We start from the raw sequence: 27,297 nt of genomic DNA, 5'->3' as shown, positions 1-27,297 counted from the left end.
AGGAAATAAAAGCCTGATCTTGCAGTGTGCCAGTAAGAGCACTCAGGAACACCGTGGTCCATATGAGCGTATCCCTCACACAGCTTGTGTTGCTACATGCACACGTGACTTAATAACCAAGCAGGGAACTTGACTTACTTGTTGTCACTAATAAAATCAATGATTTCCTGTTCCATTTTCAAGAGTATCATTCTGTCCCTGTCAAAAAGAAATGCAAGGATTTGTAGCCTCAACTACAAACAGACTTTTCAGATGAATAAATGAATATCTCATTGTTTTTAAAGCAATTTTGCAAGTATTGTCAGCCACCTTGATTAAAAATTAAATGTGCTTTGCCCTGGTGCATTTGGAGAAGACTGCAGCCTGCTTTGTTGACATATGTGACAGATTTAGCTCTTCCTTAAGCTCTTGAGCTTAAGATCTGAGAGGGCTTCCAGCCACACCTGGTTGTGATCAACACCTTGCACAGAAAGACTCTGACTGCTATGGAACGCTTTGGTCCTTTTTCACACTTTTTTGAAGGAAAATGAAATTTCCAGCTAACCTAACTCTTTCATAAGGAGAGCTGCTACCACAGACATTTTCAGCATTTTGTTTGAGACAGACCTTCCACGAGGCATTGATCTGCAGGCGAGAAGACTGGTCACATCTAATTTGTTAGAGAGAGCACAATGGAGAACAACTCCTTTGAATTATGGCTGCCAGGAGGCAAAGCCACAGCATTTCTCAGTCAAAATGCTCTGGTTTTAACTGGAAGGTCTCAGATGTTCCTTTTCCGCACCACTCTTATGCCAAAAACATTCAAAAATTCCCCCAGCATATTCCCACATATACATTTATTTCTAAGCCTGAGAGAGTCTATCACTCCTTATTTCTCTTGAACTTTCTCATTTTGTGCAGATAAAGCAATTCAAGGACCTTCCGTCATCTATACAAGAGGTTATGCAAGCTGTTAGGTATCCAATTATTCCTAGTTCTCCTATAATTGCAGAATTATGTGGTACCTATTTAACAGATTCAATTAAAATGAACATAGAAAATCACAACACATAAAAACATTACAGATCCTTCCTTGGACATTTAGCTGCAAATTTAACGATGAGATGAGCTTGCTGCTCCAAATGAAAACTATGGGAATACCAAGAGCAGAATTTGGCACTGTGCACGGGATTTTAATTGTGTACAGCACTGCCAAAAGAAAGCTACTTTATATTCATACACAAGTCTCCAACTGCAGTAGTTATATTACTGCTAAAATCATGTAGAGCTATATGCAAAGAAGGTAAGGACAAAGACCAGATGTCATTGAAAGTGAAATTAAGCAATGGGTGACTGAAGAGGGGAGAAGCTGATGACTTTTTATAGCTTTTTGCTTAGTTAACAGCCTACCTCCTTTACATTTTCCCTCATAACCATCTCCAGAACTAATAAAACATAGTATACAGTTACAGAACTTGAAGATTACCAGGTGTAATTTCAGAGTGTCAGCTCTAAAGCAGAAAATACCTACCTGGGGTTATTCTTTAATGTATTAATGAGAAACTCATGCAAATCTATGCCTGTTGAGTCTGTATACTCTTGACTGCAATCTGAAAAATAAAAACAAACACCCCCACACTCATTTATTTCATTTCAATAGTTAGGATTAACCTATGCTATAAATCAAAATCAATTTTCCAACAACAATCCGAAAGCATATGCTCCGAAAGAAAATGTTCATTTGGAGTTCAACCAAGAAAGACCCACACTCAGATGCACTGGGTGGATTTTCTTGATTCCTCTGTACTGTTCTACTGAGAACACGGCATCAAAACTAGACACTGACAGAAAGTGCTTGTCATTTGAAAAATCACTTAAATGCCAATCAAGACTCTATCAAGTTCTTCCTTTAAACCACTAAATAATTTCTTTTTAAATTAAAAAAAAAAAAAACTTTTATTCATCAATGTCTCTTTGCATCACTTAATATATGCTGTACACATGGGAAATGAAGCATCGTGCCAGTGGGAATTCTATTTGCATTAACAGACTGAAATCTAGTGACGCCTGAGAGTGGGCAGGTAATAGGGATGCGTGACAGAAGTCAGAATTAATTTTTCAGCATTGCCATATCACCTGACTCAAAAGTACACACAGATCCCCAAGCTGGCGTGAACTGTGAGAGCTCCATTGAAGCCAACTGACAATTCACACCAGCTGCGGATCCACACCCCAGGTAGGCAATTATTATTTTTAAGAGATTACAATGCAACTTTGTACCATAGATGAGATTTTTTTTTTAATACCAAATTTAGATACAAAATCTTTTCTGAAGAATGCTTAGTAGGTGATAAAGTGGATTGCAATGCAGGCTAAATGCCATGGATGGATTTCCTTAGAGCATTTAAGAGAAAATCTCCATGAGAATTCTCCAACATTGCACAAATGACATGCCAATATATGCATCAATCTAGAGAAAAAAAGCATACTAGAGTCTTACACTTCTTTTATAATCACACATATATTTACATATATATGTGTTTATACCAACACGGTAAAGTATTCAGAAGACCTATTTTACATTAAAGAAAACTAATACCCTGCAATACCAAACCTCGGTTTAGAAGGTTTCTTCACTTTCAAAGCCCAATGTTTGTAACAAAAAACGCTCTCGTGAATATGCATTTCAGGTTCTGAATTTTCTTAATATATGAAAACACTTCTGTTTAATTATACACAAAGATATGCATGCTTATAAAAACACAATCATTTTTATAACAGTAACTATAACAATTTTAATATTTTTAAGTTCACCTTTTGATAACATTCTGATCTTTTTTTCACTGTTTTTATCTTTTTCTTTATTTTTATCCTTCTCTTTTTCTTTCTCAGAGTCATCTTTATTAGATTTATCTTCTTCTTGCAAGCTAGGAAAACTTGAAAGCTGTAGTTGGATTGATTCCTGTTGGGAAAAAAGAGAGATAAATTCAGGGCCAGATTCAGTAGGCTTCCCATGGCTTCCAACCTGCAGAGATTTGCATTAAACTATGTGTAGCTAGAAAAGCTGAAGCCAGATACATTTCTTTCCTATTTGAAAAATGATTTTTCCAGGAGTATAATGACATTTTAGAGGCCAAATTCTAGTAGTAAGTGTATTTCTTCCCTAATATTTTAATCCTATAAACTTTCAGTCTACCTACATTAAAGGTACTATATTATTCTACAATTCAGTAATTCTCACTTAAGGCTTATTAGACCAGTGAAATAAATTTTATATTGGCTTTCTTAAGCAATTCTCTAATTCAATCAATTTAATCAGTACACGTTAAATGACCATCAATGGATAAATGTCTAGAAAATATAACTTCTCTCCCCTCCCTAAAAAATCCTGCAGGTTCATATTAACTATTTTGCACATGTAAGCACAGTATCAGCGAGACTGAGCTTTCAGGCTCTGACAGTAGAAGACTGTGCCAAATTCTAAACTCAGTTGTATATAAGAGGGCTTACTAACTTATCAGGTACTTCGTATCTAAAGATATATGCAAACATGCCTTTAGCAAAAGGGGTGAAATGTGCACTGCATTTTTCAAACAAGTCGTGGTAAGTGAATTTCTCCAAGGCACCACAAGTATCCTCAAAACCTCAGCATTTCAGAGACCATGAGCCCCTTTGAAAGCATGCTTCAGCTTTAAAAACTTAATTAAACTGAGAATTTAAGCTGGTTTGTGTTTTCCAATTTGCTCTAAAGAACTTGCTATTTCCTGGCTTACAAGATCACTTTATATTTGCTTTGTTTTAACAAAATACAAATTGTTTTATTTTGAACCACGGCATAATTTATATACCTGAAGAAATACCAATCTGGTTGGACAAAATTGAACGAAGCATACTTCTTATGTTCATATTCTTTTGAAGAAAAAAATGGCCAAATAACACTATAGGCTTAAGTAGCATAAAAACACACATTTGAGTTAAACTTCGTGAAACTCCCTGGTAATGCAGTTTTCTTAATAGAGTCCTGCATGCGTGATAATTTTTTTTGGCAGAATGTTAATGAAAACCAAATTCACCCGTACTGGAGAAATCAGAGTTTCTTGAAGGCTAGCAAATTCCCTTCCTTCACAATTTTTCAGAGAATACTAGCATACCAAAAGATGAATTAAAAAAAACTAAGTCAGGGGTTTCTTTTTTTTTTCTTTTTTAAAGCAACCAGACCATTATAATTTCAAAAGTTGCTTTCCAGAGTTATATTTTATGTTTCTGAATTTTTTAAAGAACTACAAATCAGCCACCACAACACATGTAAGACAAGATCCTAACAGAACGAGGTATCAGCATAAACATGCCACAGTAAGACAGAAATTGGGCCATTTCTCAGCTTAATCATTATCGACTTTTTGTGAGGTTCAAATGTGGCACAAAAGACTTGAGATGAAAAGCACTATAAAAGAGAAACAAAGCCCTAGAGCCAAAACTTAGCCTGAACTACCATCCTTATCCCCTACTTCTGGTAGATTTGGCTGACACTATTGGTGAAAAACTAAGCATACAGAGGGAAAGAGTGGGAACTCCTGGTCATTTGAGGTAAGGATAGATAAGAAAATGTTTGCTAGCCTGCTCAGTTGTACTTAGAGGACTTACGTTCTGCCTGCTTTCTTCCACTTCCAAGGGCAGTTCATTTTCTCATTCAAACAACAAACTTTGAATCAACCACTACCAAAAGACCCCGAGGGATAACTGAGACTCCCTGCACTACCCCGAGCAAAGGGACTGTGCCGCTAACTTTTCAAAACAGGAGAAAAATGTAACTGGCCATGCTGTTCCCAGGACATTAATCCTAACCCTTTGCAGTGGTTGTTAAAATGCACTTACGAAAAGGAAAACGACAGACTTTACACATAAGCACATATATGAACATACAGTAGATACTGTCTTACATATAACATAATACTTATATATCTGCACTGAATAAACACACGAAAGGGCTGTAGAGTCGGGAAAGCAAGCTACTGTGTATTTTCTTAGATTTTTATTGATTTTTCTCAATAATAAAATACAATGTTTATAAATACATTGATACAGGGAAAGTAAAGTGAACAACAAAATAACTGTTCAAATTGCAATAATACACTTCTTGGTCAATAGTATAACATTAAAGGCAACATTCCTTTTAAGTAAGGACATAGTGAACCATCAAGTAAGCGTTCAAGATCAAGTAATACAGGTAAACAAGTTTTTTTCCCTATACAGGAAAATGAAGGCAAGTATTCAGATATAAATACAAACATCAAGTCTGCAGTACAATCCAAACTCAGTAGTTCTGGCAATGTACTGTACATTCTCTGGTAATTAATTCCCTGTGCTTTGTAAACCATTAAGATAAAATAATATTTTAAAAAAAATCCATACTTGAAAATAAGCTTTTTCCCCTCTAAAGTGAAGCAAAGCAATTCAGTTAGCATAAAACTTCCTGTATCCTTCAGCCAGTCCAAGGAGGAGCCTGCAGGTCCAGCTTTTCCATGGCAAAGCTGAGCCAAATTCATTAGTAAAAGGTCAGCAACAGCAAAAGTGCTACTCCTATCTAATTAAATACACCAAGCCAATTGTGTCTTTAGGAAATGGATGCTGGGGTCCAAGGAGGCCTTTTATCTCCCATAAATGTTTCGATATGGTCCAAGAAATCTTTGCCACGGCTGGTCAAAGCCAGGTAAGACCAGAGGCTGCGTGTAACAGGAACCTCTCCTCTGCCTGGCATCGGGGTGCAAACCAGGCAGGGATTTTACCTCAAAAACCTGCCAGTCTCTCTGACGTTTCATACAGGTCTTGTGCAGTACATTATAAACTACCATGCGATGCTTAATACAATCTTTTCATATTATTCTCCTTTTCATTCTCCATTAAACAATAGAAAATACAAATGAAAGCAGAACAAGAGTCACACATCTCGAGTAACGCAGGTTAAGCAGAAAGCGTATACCTACAACAGAACAACTGATAAAATAACCTGCTCATCTACTGCGTAAGCATCATTGTAGAGCAGTAGAACATGTAGATGCCCCCCTGCTAAACAACCTGGGTTTTGGTTTTTCAGAAAAAATTTAAAAAGAGAAAAATCTCTCCACACTTATGAGCTAAGAGGAGAGCTGGATTTGTTTTGTTTCAAGTCAATAGAGGAAATGGTGAGAAAGTACACTTAAATGTGATTTTTTTTTTTGTGCTAAGCTCATAAGAAGTCATTTGCTGAAGCTCTCTTGATGGCTGATCTCATTTGCACATCTTGTAAATTATAGGCAGTACTCATGATATTTTGGGTTTGCTGTTTTGTTTGGTTTGGGTTTTTTTAAGCCTTGCTCTTACCAGGCAAGCAAAGAAGAGTATTTGAGGTTTTTACTTCTGCTTTTTGGCATATTTTTTGAAGTTAGCCTACAAAAAGTGTTACTGTCCAAGGTCAGATGTGCAGGGGACAGAACTCTTACCAGCTGCTAGGACTACAACACTACCAGTACAGATAAACGCAAATACACGCTTTTCAATACCGGAAAATTCACACCAAGAGTTTAAAAAACAAATGGCACTCAGTAGGAGGCATCCTTGGCTCTATCAAGATATTTCAGAAAGCAAAGGACCTGTGAATTTTATGTGAAGGGGGACACTTATATGAACTGGAGTCTCAGAGGAACCAGAAACCAGAGCATATTCATAACTGTATCTGGTGCAGCCTCGAAAGAGATCGCCTTAGAGAAAAGAACGTATTAATATTCTTTTTGATTGTTACTATATATATATATTTTTTTTAATTTTAAAATGTGAATTCTTTTGAATTCTTTTCCATTTGCTGAAATTTTCAGGGGGTCTGGAAAAAAAAGCAAACAACACCCTGTGATATAGTATAAAATTAGTATTTCAAAAATAAAGTTCACGCTAAACCAGATAACTTCATAAAAATGTGTTCGTTGCTGGATGTAATTTTTCCCCCAAGAAAGACATCGTTAAATGCCCAATTAAGTAACATAATCATGCAACTTGAACATAGAAGGCAACCATGCAGCTAACAGCAATGATTGCAAGCATACCTGATTATCATGAAGATTTTCTGCTCCTGGGCGAGGGGATGTCTCTTCACACACAGCAAGACTCCGGACAAGTTTTCCTTTAGCTCCTGACTGAATAAGAGAGAGGAAACAAACCAGAGAACACTACTACTGACCCCAAGTCACATAAGCTGCACACATCAGCTGCCCCTAAATATCCCAAATAACAACTACCCACCCAGCCAAAAAAAATTGTATCTGCTTTTGATGGGGACAGAAAAAGATCCTAAGCAATGAGCCATTTGCCACACAGGGGAGGTGCTAGGTTTCTTTTTGCCTTTAATCATTTCTGCTACAGTTCACTCATTTCCAGCAAAGATCATAGCAGTAAAGAATAGATAATCCAATACTGAAGGTAATCTAACATGAAGTTAAACTCATAGGTTCCTTCTGTCATTTAGGCTTGGGTTTGTTTGCTTGTTTTGGGTTGGTTTCCCCTCCACCACCCCCCTTGTTCTAGTAGTGTTATATCAAAGGAACACAGACAATAAAATGAGCAAGTTTTATGGATCTGCATTTAGAAAAATAATATTTTGTGGGTGGTTGCTGTGGGTTTTTTTTGTTTATTTTGTTTGTTTGGGGGTTTTTTGTTTGCTTTTTGAGGGGGTTGTTTTTTGTGGGTTTTGTTGTTGTTCCTAGAGGCTCCTTCACCTACCGGCTCCCTTAGGGAGCTAGTAAGTCTCTGCTTATGTCTAGATTTGTTCGCTAAAATTAAATTCAAGCAAAAACATTAATTACTAAAGCAAAAGGAACAAGCTTTTTCCTTCCCCAGTGGTGCACACATGCTGTCTAACACAAGCACACAGTGAGCCCAGCAGCATAGAAGTATGATGGATAAAGGAAGAGGAGCCTGACATGTTTCACCTAGAAGAACTCCCTTGCCTTTGTGCAACGAGATTATGGGGTAAGCGGAGGGAGAATAATACACAAACAAACAAAAAGAACAACCACCACGTAAGTGACGAAAGGCCATAATTTCAATTGCAGACAGACAGCTGACTGAAACTCATTATCCTACCATGACACGCAACTCCAAAACAAGACAGACCCTCACCTTGGATCTCTTTTTCTGCTGGTTCTGATTTGCACCTCGTTTCTGGGTATAGCAAAAAAGAGAAGCAGTTATCACTTCAGTGGAAACTCTACATGGCAAGAGCATTACCAATAAACAAAGAGATTAAATGACTCCTAAAATGAAATTTTAATCAGTTGTTGACTGCAAAACAACTTCCCCAAACCCAGTCTGGAAAGCAGGGAAAACCAAGAATCATCTCTGCTCATTTTATTCATTTTAAGAACAGGTATAAACAACAAAAACACAGTGCACAGTGTTCTGTAATTTTGCATATAATAAAAATGTAAGAAAAGGCATACTTAAGTAAATGCTCCCCCTCTCCAAATTCCTCTTAAATTGTAGTCTCCCCCTTTATTTTTATTTTCGTTTGAGCAAAAAGGATTAAAACCCCCTCATCCGATAGTCTTCTTATCAAATTACCTTCTTAGGCTTTGCATTACAACTTTTTGTTGGCAGTAACACCTACAAACCAAACCACACATTAAGGAATTATTCATTAGTATTACCTGTAAATTCATGAGATCAAGGTAGTTTTCTAAATCCCCAAAGAGGGAAAACAGTCAAATATTTCACCAAACTTTAACACAGACGTCTAGGATTTAACTTCTCAGAAAAATTAATAGCATGGACAGCAGCCTAAAGAGCTTGAAAGGTATAACAAATAACAGCATTTATTTTATAGGGAGATAAAAGGACCAAAAATAAAGATAAATAAAATTTTAAAAAAAGAAAAAATAGAGTCTCAAAATTATGAGGGAAATAATAGGGGAAGCGTAGACAATGAAAACAATCACAGAAATGGAAAGGCAGTGGTAACACATTGCTATTTAACGTATCCATTCACTGTTCCTTTCTTACCTGGAGCTCTGTCTTGGCATCGCTCAGCTTCTCTTCCTTCTCCTCTACTTCTGAGCTTTCAGATTTACTGAGGATACAGTTGTCCGGGTTAGCTTCAGAGAGAGCAGACTCCTGCTCTTTTGCAGTTTCTTCTGCCGTCTCCTCGTTCAATTTACCTTGCTCAGACATTCTTCCAGACAGAAATTAAAATAACAAGATTTGGTGACCTGAAAGGTCAAGATATCACAACACAAACACACACACAAAAACACTGGGGGTGAATTTTTGTATATATATATATTTTTTAATTTCCAAGTAAGTAATTTCATTTCCTTTGATAAAGAACCAAAATGCGCAGCACAGGAGGGGGAAACTATGTATGCCCCAGCTGAAGAGATGTACTGAATTGACAATATTGAGTACCAGCAGAATTGTGTCAGATCAAACAAGCAGAGTTCTGATCTACACAGTCTTGATGGTGAGCAGATTTAAGGCAAGGTGCTGCGATTTCCCAACCCTGACTCTCTCAGCCCAGCCCGAGAAGAGCAGTGGTGCAGGCAGGGACGGTGATGGACTCTCCACTACAGAGCCCGGCAACACCAGGCAGGAAGGATCCATTCAAACTTCCAGGTCTCCGGCATCTGAGCACTCCCTTCCTCTAGATTTTTTTCTTTTTTTTTTTTTTTTAAAAAAAAGGCAAACAGAAATAAAAACCAAGCATCAGCAACAACACTGTTTATAGCACTCAACCATGTTTTTTGTACATAGCAGAAATCCATGGTACTACCAGCTTAAAAAATATATATATATAAGCTGGTACTACCAGCTTATATATATATTTTTATATATATATATATATAAAGAGGCAATAATTCAATATAACTATGAAATCTAAATTTGGCAATAAAGCTCTCCAGGTCAGCATTTTCAGGCATCAAACTGACAGCTCCATTATTAAAATCATAAGCCTCTTCCCAAACCCCATGTCACTCTCCAGCACTATGAAAATCCTACAGGAAGCTCTTGGCAGGTATTTCTAATGAAGATATCTTAACTGAACTGCATTTACTCTCAGCTCACAATGGGTTGTTGTACAGAAGCTTTAAAAGGCTTTTCAAAGTTAAAGTCTATTATTATTTTCTCTCCCTTTCTCTCTCTCCCCCCAGCTTCCTCCTCTTCAAGCCTCCCCCACTGATCAATTGTTAAATGAGACTCATGAATAATTTAACTTTTCTTTCCCCATCCATTTGCCTTAAGAAGCATCTTCAGGAAAAACAACTGTGATTGAGAAAGGGGTTTATTTCAGAAAAGGTCTTTTGCAATACCTTGGCACTTCTCAACAATGAAACAGTGGCTGTTAAGCAAATCCACACTTTGCCATGTTTCTTTTTACAGTTTGTAACTAACATTCAGCAGACCTGGTATCACTCACCTTCATTTATTTTTAAGCTATGTTTTAAATGAAAAAACAAGACGTACTGAGTTTTAAGAACTTACTTCTTCCAAATTTTGGTTTTATTTTGACAATGTAAACAAACAAAATAATAAAACATTCCCTGCATAATCTTCCCATCCAAGAAGGATCGTGGATTCCACAAGAAATGAAGCTACACTGTTCATAAATAAACCGGCTGGAATGTTAAGATCACCAATTAGCTCACCATAAGCCAAGTGAAAGTTTGGGTTGGTCTCGTTCCTCCCTCACCCTCCCCAGGAAGTCCCATTGTACTGGCTATTCTGCCATTACAAATGAAACTCTAACCGCTTTGCTAAAAATTCAAACGAGGATGAATGGCAAGACCTGAAACTGCTCTGATAAATAACCCTTAATTTGTTAAGGATTACATGCACACACATGCACAAGTTATTCACTGGCATATTACCCTGCATCTCAGCTACATGCTTGCATGGTGCTCACAAAAACAATTACACTTAGAGTTCATCAGGTGCACTAACAAAGTAATTTACCTGAAAAACTGCTATAATTCCCACTGTCTTTCTAGTGTCTTCTGTTGCTCGTCGCTGGTTAAGTCCACGCAAATGATAAATGACAACGTGAGTCCCATGTCCCCATTAACAGTTCAGAGTGCCAATCTCCATGCTGGTCCTTCAGAGAGTTTGACGGATCATAGTCAACCTGGAAAAAGACGAGAAGTAAATAACAACAACGGTAACGATCATGGCACAAGGTAAGGATGCAATAGGTAGGACCAGATTTCTAACACTAATGACCAGCTTCAAGCAAATCACTTTCACAGCTTGATCCAACTCCACCTGTCTCAAAACTGCCTGCTTCTTCTCTAATGAAGGCTAGAGCCGGCTGTTCAAGGCATAACAGCTCCTACGCAAGGAGCTAAAATTAACAATTGCATTATGCACTGAAGATTACTCACTTCAGTTTTAACCTTTTTTAGTGAATTCCAGCACTTTTCATTAAAAAAAAGCATATATAGATATTTATATATAAACTCATCTGTTTGCTCCAACAGAAATCAATGAGGTATGAAGAAAAAGTACCTGCCTGCTATTTAACTAGGGCTTCTGCTCCAATTAAAATTACAGTAGTCAAAAACTGAAAAAGAAGCTAGGTGGGTGCTTTTAGAAAGTGACCTCCTTTGCCAGGGTAGTGAATCGAGATGTTCATTTAATACGCCGAATATAAGTTGAAATGATCAAGAATAGAAGAAGGAAGAAAATCTATTCCCCAAACAACGGCCACCAGAAAAACTTTCTTTTGAGGCACTGTGTGAGGAGGAAAAAGGAGATCTCCAGGTTATGGTTCAGAAAATCAGCCTGAAGAAAGAGTTGCCTCAGCTATGCAATTTATGCTGTTCATCAGGCTTGTGTTTGCCAGCTGAGTAGCTGATCTGACAGAAGAGAAGCATTTTTGGGATGAGTCGAACTGATTTACAAGCTGTGGCCATGTGTCGAACTGTCTCGAAACAACAGGCACCTCTTCTCAAGGCTTGCATATGAATCACGGTTGAACCAATTAGTGCAAATACACAAGAACAGCCATTAGGAGGAAACATGTATCTTTCTACCTGGGAGCGGGGAAACAAAACTGAAAATCAACTCACTGCAATATTAGACTCCTTGATTCTGAGGCACACTTGAAATTGCACACGGCTGCAATTGCTGTGCAGTATGTGGCAGCGCACTGGAACTTACCACATTAAAAGAGCTGAATTTAATGCATTAGAAATGGAAATTAGCCTTTCACAAAAATCAAGTCCTGCTCTCTCCGGGAGCCTGGGTGCATAGAGGAGACCAGCACGCAGACCACCACTGCTAGACTACAAATTTATATACATATTTCTTTTCCTCAAACCACTTAATAATTTGTACAGAATAACATAAACTATGTGTGTACAGAGTAATACAAAGTCAGTCTTCCCACTCACTTTTTTGTTATTTCTCACAGGGCATTTTCAGAATTTTTATCTCATTGACAAACATATTTACAGGATCATGATGGGAGTGGAAGAACAATAAGGAAAATTATGCCTAAGCACTCAAGCACATGCAAATTTATTTCATGGACCCAATATCCAGAGAGAAAAGAGTGCATAAAGCACTCACTGAAAAATATTTCCTCATAACCATCTTCAATTAACCCTTCCCCTCACACTTTCAAAAGAGAAAAAATATCAACCAAAACCACCACAAACCAAAAAACCCAAAGAAACACAGTACATTACAGTCTCACCTAGAAAACAACCAGCCAGGGGATAGACCACTGCAATCAAAGCACTCCAAAATTAACTGAGAAATCAGAAATCTGTGCCAAAATCAGGATACACAAAAATAATTTCAGGATTCTTCAGTGTTACCATGTGCTGTGAAGTAACTATTCATAAGACAGAACAAAACAAAAACCAGACACAAAACCAACCGACAAAGGGTATCATATCAGCGAGTGAATAGATCTGCCAAGGCTCCAATAAAGAGAATTTCTGGTCTTGTGCCACAGATGCTCAACATAATCTTATCATGCTTAACCAAAATCATATTTCTTCATAAACTGAATTCCGCATATTGTTACACTTGAGAACGCTGATGCCAACCTCATTTTTCCTTGGCAATGTATGAGAAAAACATGGAATCTTAAATTAAAACAACAAAAAAATCCCATGTATTTCCCCAAGAAAACACAAGCAAGTGGAAAATCAGATTATGGTGTACAGGTACCATTTTTCAAACCTGGAATGACAAATTTTCTTAGGGTGATTTTTTAAAAAAATAATCCTTCATTATTTTCTAGGAAAAAAAAAAAAAAGGGTAGGAAGAACAGAGACATATAGCAGTCAAAATTGAGATCTTCACCTTCCCTCAATATAAATTTCCTCCTCCTCCATTAGGCAATTTACAAGTGATGACTAATCATTTACATACTACAATACGTAAAATACACTTCTGGCTGTTTGGGTGGGTTTTCAAAGGGACTCAGGTTTCTATGAAATACTTCCGGGAGAGTATAAATAGTAGAAAAGAATCAGTCAGAAAACAGCCATTAAGAGTGAGACAATTTGATTGAAAATATATCTCTTTTTCTCACACATTTCCAGAATATCTGGTTATTCAGTGATGAATGCACTTTTTACTATCGTCAGTCCTGCAGTGACAGCACTGCTATGGAAAAACATACTGGATTATTCTTTCTTGCACATCAACAGAAATGTCAGAGATGATTTGACTATCAAAATTTTCAGTACCGAAGTGACGCAAAAGGCTGAACAAATGCACTTGTGTTTTTGATCCTCAGGTAGAAACTGCAAAGCTTGTTGCTAGGCAAAAAAAAAAACAACCCTATCTTGGCAAGCAAGCAAAATTTCTTTGGGGTGTTGAGCTCTGTAGAAGCAGTCTATGGGAGCTTGTGGCAAGATTTCACCCTCCAATTCCTTAAAGCAGGTATTGTACACCATTATGAAAGAGAAAAAACATGGGTGTCCACATCAAGCCATTCACAGAACAACCTTAATGGAAATATAATCTGTATAGAATTTGTAAACACCAACTGATCAGCATAGACTGTGGCATAGAAGTGCTGGGTTATTTTCTTAAATTGCTTTCTCTATTAACAGGATTTTGATTTTAGAAGCTGTAGGGATCACTGACCCTGAGCAGCTACTGCCAGAGCTCAAGGAGACAGGGATGGAAGAAGACACATATGGTCACATATGTTCATATAACACATACCACACAGATTCCAACATAAGTCAGTGGGAAGGAATATGCTAAATTTAATACAAGAGTTTAAATCCTAAACCCAGAAGAAGAGCTGTCAAAAAAGCACAGAATAGAAAAATGAGCAAAAGCATTAGAGAGCCCTCCTCAATGACCATCTGATAGACGACCGTCAACTTAAATTAAACAGAGACACCTCTGACAAAACCCTAAGAGCCCACCACAAGAGAGTAAGCCCTTTCTGTTTTATGTATCAGGAAGCATTTTGATGATCTCAAAAACATGACATACTGAACCAGGAATTTTGAGATACTTATGGTCTCAGTAAGTATCAAAATGGCCTCTCGGAGGAGAAGATGAGCAGACTTTAAGGCCAAACAGCATATTCTTAACCAAGAGCAGGCAGCAGCAGCAGGCAGGATTGAACTCTGCCAGAGTGAAGTACAAGGGTTTTTTTTCCTCCAAATAAAGCTGCTAAGCACAGAAGTAAAATCATTTGAGCCTGAACAGATCCTGTAACTGAAAACTGACTGATGTAAGCGGTACCCACATGTCAGAATCCTTTCCATCCCATGGTGATTCTCCACTCGCATGAACGGCTTGCAGGTACAAGCCCATGAGCTGGAAGCAGAGATGTCAGTCATGATTTCCACTATGCAATATATACCTCATCCATATTTGTAAAAATAGCCTTGATTCATGATTGCTAACTCACTCATCAGATTCCTGGAAACCACTGGAAATGGACTATAGCATTATCTTAATATTATCAGTACACACAGTCCTCAGTGTTGCCAAACTCCCATGTCTTAAAGCATAAACTTCCTGTTATTCAACATTTACTTAAAAATTCCAGTTCCTACCATCAAGAGTTAGATTAGGTTATGGTTGGATTTGATGATCCTGAGGGTCTATTCCAACTGAAATGATTCTATGATTCTAAGTCAATCCAGGAAAATCTCAGGTTTCACACTGAAAACAAAGGCTTCAACTCTCTGTGGTGGCTTCAAAGTGAACCTTGAGGATTCAAAACCTACTGTTCAAAAGAAAACACAAAACCAACCTACAACACAACACCCATTACCAAACACCCCCAAAAAGGCAAGTAAAATAAATCCTGGAGTCCTAGAGTTTCAGTTTGAACACACTACTAATTTGTCAGTCCTAGTCTTCAGGACCTACATCATCAAACAGGCAGTACTGTGTGCTCCTTTCTTGCTCTTTTCCCGCATTTCCCACAGAAATACACGTGTTCACTTGGAGGCCAAGTTTACTGCTGCGTATTAGCATGGCAGGATGATGATCCACACCAGCTCTCACATCAAAATGCTTTGGTGTGAAAACAAATCAAACCAAAATAATATAAAATTCAAGGCTGTGAAATATGTGGAATCCTACAAGTTCACTGGTTGTCGAAAGACTGAAGACTAAACCTTAAAAACCAAAGGCAAAAAAAATATATTTTAAAGGAAATATTTGAAACCTTATTTTATTTCCAGCCTCCTCTTGTCTTCACTTCATCCCCTTCTCCATCTTCACTACAAAAAGAGATATAGTGATTGCCTACATTTTGTACTTCTGTGTGCCACAGACCTTTGCAGGTAAAAGGTTATTTAGACTTATTTACTGTTGGCACTTTAATAGAGACTATCAGCAGATGCAATTTTGTTTTTTTCAAGGAGTTACAGAAACACGAGCACCTGTGTACAAGCAACAGCACAGAGGCCACTGACACATCTTAAGCAGGCCAGCAAACAATCATCAGTGGAAACGGTGGTCAAATTTGATGAAAACAGGGCAAACTGAAATATATTGTCTCAGATTTCAGATCCTACGTAACAGCCAGTTGCCTTCTAAAAGAGGCAGGTAGATGATACAAGAAGCAGCATCCCAGCTGAAACCTCTATCTTGGAATAGCACTGGTTTTCCTCCGAATCTGCACACAAAATCCAGTACTTAGAAATTACAGCAGGGATGAGAACAGTCTAACAAAAAAACACACCACAAAAAAACAAACAGAAACAAAGCAATTTTTTGTGGTTTACACCTCATTGCTTTTTTCCAATGGATCCTCTTGTTCCCAACAGATTGCCACCAATATTTTCCACTTTAATCCCCTGTCAGAAGACCTCATGTCAATGTCATTATCTTCAGCCAAATAATACCGATGATGTTCCCTCTAGCTTGTTATATTTCTGCAGAGCTAGAAGCATTACTGAGGATAATAAATATACATGGCCTATAGGGAGAGCCAGTTTTGTTGTAATACTTAAGAAAAGGCTCAAAAAAATAAAAGCTCTTTTATCTGTCACTATGACCACTTGAAGTCTTCCAGGATCAGCATAGAAAGATATGAGGCTTTGAGTGATCTGGCTAATAAATGTCAATCACATAAGTTTACTAGGAACAGAGTAACAGCCAAACTTTTAACAAGCTAATCAGATGTAGAAATCTGCACCCTTGGAATGAGTTGCTTGCTTTGGCCCAGCCTTCAACACCGCCTCATGCATTTCAAACACATACCCCAATTTGTATCTCATTCCGAGACATAAACCTGACAAATTTCCCTAAAATCAAAACCATTAAACTAAGTAGTCTGACTGTTAGGTGGCAGAACACAGTGCAGCTCTTGTGACTCCAAACACAGAGACACAGTGGTGCCCAACCATCCTTTCAGTGCACACAAGTCACCCTGCAATACACAATAGTCATTTTCCTCAAATCCTGTAACGAAAACAATAGCTGACACAGGCAAATACAAAATTCAAAGGGAAAGGGGGACTGAAACTCATCTTTCCAGATAATCAGGTCTATTTTTCAGCTATCAAAGATAATTGTATCACAAAGTCCTCTTTAGAGACTGATAGCTTTACTTTAAGATTAAAGGAGGTCTGGAGAGGATGCTCTAGTAATTTTACTGTAAGGATGTTCAAGAACCTCACTGTCTTGCCAGGACACCTTCTCTATTACCCTACTGTATACAGCAAATACTTTGTATATTTTTCTTCTTGTGCCAATAGTTCTTTATTTCAAATAGCTTTCCTGATTTCTCAATAGCTCTCTCTTCCTGTGAGAAATAACTGTATGTCACCTCACTATTTGCTGTTGAATTTAAATAAGCCAATTCCTTTTAATTGCCAGTTAAAGAGGTACACACTATTTCTATCTAGATCTAGTCTAATTTTTATCAATGGACCATCTGCTTCAACATTTCCTTACATGTCTCTCACACTCTTCCTCCAACAGGACTGCACTGTGTGCAGACAGACATTCCTCCACCCATTGACGCACAGTGGAGAACACTAAAACCAGTTTAAAGACAGGGAATATCATAACAATATGCCAGCAGGAAAACTAGTGTCTCAGTACGAAATAGTGATCAACAACACAGCACAAATAAGCCAGGGTCCCCCACAGAGGGGTCTCAGCAGTGCTGAGGGCAACCAGAGCTACTGCCAAGTCTGGGTGCTGTCATGGACTGAAGTGGTGGGACTACAGGTGTCCAGCACAGTCTAGGTGAGATGACTACAGCCATTTGTGGTACACCATGATGCACTGCTACACATAATAAAATCTGGAAGAATATATAATTTGCATTAATTTTAATGCGAACAATATAAATATATAAATTATTTAATGCAGCAGTTCTTGAAACATTTCAAGTCAAGCTATCCCTACTCCTCCTTTCATGCCTTCTCTTTGACGTTTCTATTCTCTCAGGTAACCATGGATTAAGTCCATTTTGCTTTACATACAAAAACTATAAGCTCAACTTTACCTAAATCTTTACTCAGTTCCTCCTAAAGTTTAAGGACTTTACTAGAAAATCCAAACACCACAAGTCTGCATTTTGAGCACACATGCCTTTGAAGACTTCAGTCTAAGCAGACTGCAGGTAAAACCAGCAGCCAGCTAAGCCATCATGCCTCATTCACTAATAACCAGTTGTGATAAACACAAACCAGTTGAGTCTAAGGGGGAAAAAGCAAAAGAAAACAAAACCAACCAAACAAACAAAAAACACCCCACACTAAACAAAACAAATAAAACAATTTTGTACATCGCTAACATAATCCCAGCACAAAACTTCCTGGGCAGCTTCTCTCAAAGCAAAATTTTTACTTATACTCATGACATGGATGACCCATAACTTATGACCAGTTATTTTAGACATTTTCCAACATCACCAGTGGAGGAAGGCATAACCAGAATGAAAATGTCACAGGAATGGATCAAGTATCACCAAGTCTCACATATGCTTTTCCTGATTTTTCTCTTTCCCAATTTATATAATGGCCCCTATATTTCATCCTGCCATTTCTTGACAAATTAGGTGCATTTTCACTAGCACTAGCTTAATTGGCAAATCTTGAAAGAAAATAATTGCTAACAGCAAAGCAGCATTATGCTGATGAAACAGAGCTGCACTTAACCACTAGAATTGCCTTAGCAGACAAACACCAACAGCAAAACAGCAAAAAGCTTTTCACATAAAAACTGAAAGAAAAAAAGATGCACTCTTTTCCTCCAGAAGTCTCTTGATCATGGGAATTAAACACAGTAGATATTCCTGTTTCTTCTAATGCTATTTTCTGAAACAAAACAAGCCTGCAGCTGAAGAGAAAAAAAAAATAAATCCATATAAAGTTTTTGTTTGGGATTTTTTTTTTTTCATTGGTTGTTTTTTGTTTGCATTTTTTTTTGGGGGGGGGCGGGTATCTGTTTGTTTTGTAGGAGTGTTTTATGCAGACAAAATCTCATCAAGTAAGCTTATTTTGCTAGATACCACTATTCTATTTAAAATCTTGCAAGAAGTCTAGATGAGATTTTGGCGGTTTTCAATCAAATCTGGAGATGCTTATTGTTTTTAATTTTGAATCTCCTGAGAATGACCACTTTTTCTTGTTAGATCCACATCCCCTCGTTTTCTCATTGTTTGAAGCCCTTCCTAAGAAAATTAAGGCAGACGCTTTATCTTACTGTCCTAATGTTATAGAGAAATTATAAACCCACAAATAGGTACATGTATCTATATGTTTTATATAAAAAGTGTACTTTTTATGTATTTAATTTATATATCTTTACATTTTAATTTATGTATATTTGTATTTTATGCACATACATTAATCACTTTTTTTTTTGTTCCATTTTGGTTGGTCTCAGGCAATGCAGTTGAACAGTAAACGGCTCATGTTACAAAAAGAAGCCATAAGCATGCTATGGATTGTATTTCATGCTCTATATTGCCATGGTTTCAAAGGAAAATGAAGAAACATGCCAATTATTACTATAAATTAGAAGTTTAAATGTCTAATAATTAAAAGCATGTTATAAAAGCCAATGAAACCATTACACATTTCTGAGCAATGCTCCAAGCACTTAAGTGCCAGATATCCTCAGCTTATGCTCACTTGTAGAAATAACAAAGAGATCAACATTTATATCTTTTGCCATCTCTAAAAATATTGCTAGAGATCCTCCCCCTATGTTAAAACCCATCTTAAGATATGTGCTGATATACATTACATTTCCTCATTAGCAGCAGCGGTACAATATATTAGACATGGCGATCAGTTCCCGAAGAAACAAACAAATCCAACTATAAAATACCAGCCAGGTATTTTATGCTGTCACCATAATGGCCAGTGAGAGGAAGAAATCCTCTTCAAAAGCAGTTACAATAGTCAAGAGAGAAAAGGCAGAACGCCAGGTTTACAGAACCAGCAGTGTCAGTTCATAGATTTGCAGCTTCGGCTTCTGAAAGGGCCTTGCCAGAAACCCTGTGGTTTCTGCATTATGTTTCCCTTTTCCAGCCAGTACTTCCAGGCTCCAGGCAATACTGTGAACAAAAGAAAAGGCCGAAAAAGTGCTTCCATGTCTGTTTGTGTTTTTCAGGGAAGAAATTATGACATATGTATGGGAGAGAGCTAAGTAGCTTTGTTAAAAACGTATTTGACCACTCCACATATGCCTAGCCAGAAAGCTTCGTGACACATGAACTAATAAAAGAGCAATGAATACAGAGCAGAAATCAAATATTCAAGCCAATGTCTCCAAGGAATATGTCCGATTCAATTTAAACTAGAAAAATATATATCTTTAATCAAAAATGACATTTAAAAAAACAGAAAAAGTGATTTTTTTTGATTACTTTAAATCTTGTTATACAGATTGAAGTCTCTACAAGTTCAAATATGATTTTAAGAAAACTTCTATAATATCCAAAATTGTGTTTACCTGCTGTGAAACAATCTGTCTTACTTGGCACTAGAAACCACTAACTATATCAACAATCTAAAAATACTGAGACTTAAATTACAGGAGAGAAGTGTGGGACTGAAGTTCTATAGCCTGTAATATATTCAATTTCCATGGCAGAATGGCCATAACATCACATTTTTCCATTGCTGTGCTCAGTATCAAAGAGTAAATAAAAATATGATTATAAAGTACAACACTGAAATGGTAGAGGATAATATACTTTATGAAATTTGAAGAAGAAAAATGGAGGCAGTGGGACTTAAACATTACGAAAATTGGTATGTATCAAAGATAGCTCTATGCTACAGATTTTTTAAAGATGTATTTCCAGGCTTGGGTCCCAGCCTGGATCTTAAACAAGACTGTTAAATGGGACCTTCATTTATTAGTCTTTGGAAGAACAAAAGGCTTTCATAAAAATTCAAGAAGGTACCTCTAAGATTTCAGAATTCAAGGAGTACTTTGGAACTTCAGTTGCCCTAAATTCTTTAATAAAAATTTCCTACTGGATAGTTATAAATATTTCAGTGGTATTCAACCACTTAATCCAGTGATTTTTTTTTTTTTTTTTCCCTCTAAACACTTTAAAAAGTCCACCTGTGAATGAAGTATTTTGCACCTATTTAATAATATTTTGAGCCTAGGCTGACCTTCCCCATGGAAGAACCAAAACCATTATTTTGTGTACAACACAAAATCTGTTTGGTCAATACTTTTTAATGTGTAATGCCATGCTATTTGAGCCTCAGGATTTCTTTTGACACCTTCAAGATTTTCAATGGCTGATGAAACATGACATAACGACAAGAAAGGGCAAGTCAATAACCACTCCTGTCACTGCAAGCCCAGTTCTGAGGAACTGCGATCCTTCTTGCAAATCACCCTTCCTAACAAAAAAGACCTCGACCATTGCATGTTTTATTGTAATGTGTCAAAGTGCAATGGCAACTATTTATGCCCTTTTCTTCTGATGTTAAAAGTGATCTGTCTGAACTTTCTGCAAAAGACAATAAAAAGTAAAACTAGCGAACTGTATGTTTTGCTTAATTTATGACACACTTTACAGAAAAACAAATTGATCAAATATCGATTAAAACCCTGTAACTACCGTAAAATTTGAAACACTGAAAAGAGGGAAAGGGGAGAATCACAGTTTCATACAGAATAATAAAGGAACTATTCCACAAATGGTGTTATTAGCGGTACAGTATCTCAAAATCACACAAAACAGTTATGAAATTTGGTTTGTAAGTATTAACACAAACACCACCACCAAAAAACACCACAGCATCCCTAGTAAATATACTCTATTTTAAAATGTGGTTAAAACACCCAGGGACTTCTTGTATATAGGTACCAACTATAAGCAAGCTTACATATATTCCAAGTTTTAGCAGATACCAGCAGGAGCAAGTGTAAATAATGACACACTAGCAACTCTGCTGGAGAATCACTGGACTTTCAATAATGCATGACTTTCAAACAAATCTGTATGACTGAGTGAAATTTTTCACCCTCTTACAGAAATGAAAAAATCTCACTCTAAATTACAAAAACATTGGTCACCATAAGAAACTTCTGTTTGTGACTGAAATCACTTGACAGTATAAAAGTTATGGCAACAACCTTAAGGGAGGACTTGAAAAATAATTTTATAACAAAACAGATTTGAAATTAGCCTCAGCTGCCTTAGAGTTTACTTATTTTCAAAAATACTTCAATTAAAATAGTTGTATCTCTGAACAATGTTCTCTATCTTTCCCTTAAAATTCAGACTTCCAGAACTTTAGACGGATTTTTTTGTTGTTGTTGTTGAACAGGATGAACTGGGCTGAATTTTTTTTTCCTTTTACTATTGCCCAAGTTTCTACATTGCATAGGTGATTTTTCAGAGCTCTTACAGATGGGTATTGCCTTTATACACATGTACAATATATATAGAATAACCTGACAAGTTTTATTTTCTTCCCCTAGGAGTGCAACAGAAAAAGAAGCTAATAAACTGTTGCATACCTAAAACTCACACACACACATATAAATATATATATATAAATCCAGTAGTAAGTTCAGTGCTGTAGTTTACTTTTAAGTAGGTCCATAGCTGTCATGAATCAGAAAACTTGTGGGCACAGTATAGGTTTTCCTCTAAATATCTAAGTAACTCACCATTACAAAATTGCCATAATTTAGAAAGGACCAAGAACAGGTCCATCAACAACTTGTGTTACTGCACCATGTAGTCCAATATATCAAAGGCTCAACTAAACACCATCAGCCAGGCTAGGTTTGTGCCAAGCTGAGAATTGTGCTAGAAAAGTCCTGATCTCAGAAACGCCTGCATGCATGGAGACCTGAACCTACCTCGAGTTTATGATCTCACTGTATGTTACATCTAAAGGATACTTTTTGTGTCAGAGAACAACTAATAAAACCCAAAGAACAGTAATATTTCTCTCTTCTTTCTACCCCTCTTCTCAACCGTTTTTCTCCTAAAGAGAGCTGTTAAGACAGACAGCTCATGGAACACAGAAGTACAATTTAGGACCTTCCTGCTAGTATATGACCATAAAAATGTTTGGGTTTATTAATAGTCAACCTCATCTTGACGTGTAAGGAAGGAGCCTTGGAGTTGTGGCTGTCAGAGCTACTGTCTCATGGTACATCTTCCAACACCAATGCAAGATTATCAGCAGCTGCAAAGACAACATACACCCCTGAAACCACGAAAAAGCTGTAGCTGCTTTTCAAATATTTCAGATAATGCCACGATTTTCAAGTCCAATTTGTCACTCTAAAATTACAAAAATTAAACTGATTGCATTGTTTGCTGAGGGAAATACTTTTTCATCTGTGTTTATCCAGCATACTCCACATAAAATTTTCACAGGAGCTGCTTGGACCTACCGTAATACAGGAAACAAGTCCAGCAGCTAAAATGAGGCAAGAAGGTGGTATGTATTTTTAGGGACAAAACCAAATCTCTATTAAAACTGTAAAAGTTCTATCAGCATTCTGTTAATCAACATTAAACTGCAGTTGCTCAGAATATAGAACAATAAAGACTCTTAAGTATTCATTAACCTCCAAGGAAAGTTGGACACCAAAACATCACAGACCCTTATGAAAATTCCAGCTTCTTATAATAAGAAGATACAACTAAACAAGATTTCTGCACTTAACTCCAATTACAGCAAATTAAACAAAATCACTGTAAATGCAATACCCTGCTGTTGATTACAAACTATGCTGCTGCTTTGTACAAACTCCTCTTGATTTCAATGGGAGTCAGAAGAAGAGGATGATGGTTGTAAGCCCAAAGCACAACAGTAACGCTGCCACTGAAAATGAAGCTATCTTCTTCAACTGAGCGGAAACAATCAGACCTTTGCATGACCAGTTTCAGGTCAATCTTCCTGGCTCTGTAAGTTTCACAGGAAAGTCTTCATTTGGTTGACAGCTAAAACATACAAACATCAGAACCAAATCAAACAGGATAAAGGATGGATGAGACTGGAAGTAGGCTAGAAGGAGATGACAACAGCGCACGAGTCCCGCCACTGCACCAGAGGACAGACCAAGGCTTGCTATGCTGCCACAGCAGCTTGGTGACATTAGCTTCAGCAATCACTTGTGTTTAAATCCTCCTAGTTCAGGGTTTTAGTAACCCCCTGACATCTACATGGTGTAGCCTTGGCACGGGAACTGTTAATTGTACAGCAGCATAGGAACCAAAGGTTGGCCAGATTGCAAAACAATACGACACCTACCAGTCATCAGAATAGAAAGGTGATCTAAGTATCCCCTTAACGTGTATCTGTAAGCCAAGAAAGTAATATTTCAATTTGTTTTTCTAAAAATATTTATCAGAGATCTTACTGAGATGAAATGCGGCCATAATGGGAACTCGCTGTTTTACACTTTTCATTTCACTTCATGCTGTTATTTATTTCTTCTTGTATCAGTTTTCACTGCAAAAGCACTAAATGAAGGAGGACTGGTTGCTATGCAGAGTTCACAGGGATACCGAGATGGCTTTCATGACCTGATTTTTATCACCAGTGGGCAAAGAAAAGAATTTACATGCAAAAGGAAAAACTACATTAATGTTACATTTTAAAAGAGATTTTAAAAACACTGAAGTCAAGATTTGCAAGGTGATGGCTCCCACAGCATGCATAATGCATTATGAGGAATATTCGGTATTGCTGTATTCTATGTTTTATGCCTTAATACATACATGCAATTTAGCCTAGTTATGATTGTTGTGGGAACTGTAAGCAGCCATCCTGACAATTTCATTCTCAACTGCGATGTTGTACTAATGGAGTTTTGGTACTTAATCTCATTGTTTGTTTCAAAAATGAGGGAGGAAAAGAAAGGAAGATACAGGAAAGTAGAGCAAGAAAAAGAAGGAGGAATATTATAATTTCTGTGTATTCTAATTATTGTAGTCCATGGTGAACTTGGTATTTAAAGAGAGCTGAGAGCACCAAGTATCAGGAAAACCAGTACTTACACTAATACACCTTTAAAACACCATGCAGACAAATCCACTCTCCATTTTGAACATTACTCTGCTACAGCAAGTCCAACATGCATTAACACCAACACAGTTAGATCCCCTTTATCGTGTGTTCCCAGTTACGATGCAGCCAGCCAAGAAAAGACCTACGTCTCTCAGCCAAGAAAAGACCTTCCATTTTCCATTACCAGGTCATAGTAAGATCTTCTCTGTCCAAAGGGAATTTTTTTTGGTCTACAATAATATGATACTAAAAAATAATACTAAGTGACAATGAGTCCTGAAGATGGATGAATTCAATCTAAAGGGAAACAACGTTCCCTGTTCCTTATCCTCCTGCGAACAGATACAAGGTCTATGGCCTAACCCATCCTCATGAGCCATATGAAAAGACATTATCTTGTAACTCTTATGTTATTTGCTGCTATGGGTTTATTCAGTGTGCAAGCTTATTACTTCGGCATCCCCTTTTCACCTTCTTGGTATAGACAAAGCCTGTGAGAAAGCATAATAGTTAAGTCAGTGGAACTGACCAACTCTTTGAAGTACTGCTACAACAATTCTGAATACTAATCATTATTATTTCTAGCTTTGGAGACCATTCTCACAAAACAAACAAAACAAACAAAAAAACCCAGTAGTATCTTTGAAGATCAAGGAATAGAGAGGGAATTCACTGTTCTTTTTCATTTTCTGTCTTCATCTGACTTTTCCCAGTCCTTATCCACATCATTGCCATCTCAAATCCAGAAAAGTTTTTAGCCTTCCTCCAGTCTGACTGGAGATGTAAGAATAAAAAGGTCTGAGGCTCTTTACATTTGTATATGACTGCAGCCAAAGACAGGTGCAAAGCCTGCCAAATGTAATTGCTGGCACGTTAATTTATGCTTAATGTTGCATTTTTAGTCATTCAACCAAAGGTTAGAATTTGAAAGATTGATGGTCTCATAAAAGTTATTAACTGATAGAACTGCCCAAATTTCAGCTGTCAGGTTCAAGGGGCCTTTCTCCTTTCTTGGAAACCTTTGTTCTGGGAAACATTTAGACCTCACGAAATCAAAATACCAAGGCACTGACAGAGCAGAAAAACACTGGGACAGACTAACCAGCCTCCAGCATCCAAAGTGGTCGCTTGATGACTCGGAATGAAACAACGAGGCAGGACACGTTGGAGCGCCAACTGAATGAACCCTGTTCTAGCCATACTAGTCGACCAAAACCAACATATCCCAAACAACCAACAAAACTTCTGCTTTTAGAAAACCAACATGCCCCAAAACACTTACCTCCCTATCCACAAACGTTTACAGAACCAAGCTTCTTTCACTACAAGTGGCTTGTCAGCAGTTTAATAAAAGAAAGGATGGTCATGGCAGAAAAAAGGCAGCAATGGATCTTTTCAATTACCGTTTTTAAACCAACAGCGAAGAAGCCCAACACCTGTAAATATTCTACCATGTGCAATTCTGATCCATGCTGCCTGAAGCTGGTGAGACCAGAGTGCCACAATGAGAAGCTTTTCAAACATATCAGGATTGGCCTGATTCTTAGCTTTCTTATCTTCTACCCAAAAATATAGTATCTCTCGTGTTCTGGCTACAATCAGAGCACGACAAGGATATCATTGCTCTGGAGGCTATGGCGTATAGTCGTTTTCATACTTAGGACAGCCTAAAAAATTAAGTGTCTGACATTTCAGCACATTGCACGTGCACAAATGGGACGTGTTAGTTTGCGATTTAACATGGCTGCCTAAAAACACTCTTGTCATGATATATAGAAGTAAGACTACTGACAAGAATACTGGGCAGTATTTAAACAAACAAATAACAACAACAAAAACACCACAGGAAAGTAAAACGAGGTTTTAAAGGTATTTTTACTCCTAATACTTTCCACAAATCAATTAAAAAAGTTTAGGTTCATCAATATCATAAGAAAGGTATCAATTTGAAGATATACACTCATTGGGAAATGCTTTCTCATCCTCTGTTAGAAAGAATGTGACTTACTGTTATGAAAAAAAATCAAACAAACAACAACAAAAACAAACAAAAAACCAAAACAACAAAACAAACAACAAGAAAAAAAACACCAACCTCCGATGCAACAAATGCATCTGCCTCACATTCCCGTGCTCTGTTTGGCTGCATGAACATGGATCTTTGCCCCTATTTCTTCACCTGCCTCCCACCTACGCCTGTTCAATGCAAAGGACCCTATTTTTTCAGTGTGTGGGACCAAAAAGGGAAGAGTTTAATAAGCCATTGATCTTGGTTGTAAACTCTAGGCCCAACTGCAAAGTACAGCTCTTACAGATACTCAATTAGGGAGGCTAGAAT

General features: G+C 37.3%; 1 protein-coding gene across 18 annotated transcripts in view; it reads right to left on the bottom strand.

The window, feature by feature from the left end:
• Positions 1-27,297, bottom strand: part of ARPP21 (cAMP regulated phosphoprotein 21) — a 200,659-nt gene that overhangs the window by 93,724 nt on the left and 79,638 nt on the right. For 15 of the 18 annotated variants that reach the window (XM_082044176.1, XM_082044185.1, XM_082044177.1 and 12 more), the window contains 8 exons: positions 10,954-11,122; positions 9,007-9,212; positions 8,569-8,610; positions 8,128-8,169; positions 7,056-7,145; positions 2,794-2,941; positions 1,511-1,589; positions 139-198 (listed from right to left, as the gene is read on the bottom strand). In XM_082044176.1, coding sequence (XP_081900302.1) covers positions 139-198; positions 1,511-1,589; positions 2,794-2,941; positions 7,056-7,145; positions 8,128-8,169; positions 8,569-8,610; positions 9,007-9,174 — 629 coding nt within the window. In that variant the 5' untranslated portion in view covers positions 9,175-9,212; positions 10,954-11,122. The remainder of the gene's footprint in view (positions 1-138; positions 199-1,510; positions 1,590-2,793; positions 2,942-7,055; positions 7,146-8,127; positions 8,170-8,568; positions 8,611-9,006; positions 9,213-10,953; positions 11,123-27,297) is intronic. The other 3 variants (XM_082044179.1, XM_082044180.1, XM_082044192.1) reach the window with 2 other exon arrangements.

This window comes from Streptopelia decaocto, assembly GCF_964273445.1.
Source record: "Streptopelia decaocto genome assembly, chromosome: 2".
Lineage (NCBI taxonomy): Eukaryota > Metazoa > Chordata > Aves > Columbiformes > Columbidae > Streptopelia > Streptopelia decaocto.
This window is presented reverse-complemented; position numbering and strand designations above follow the sequence as displayed.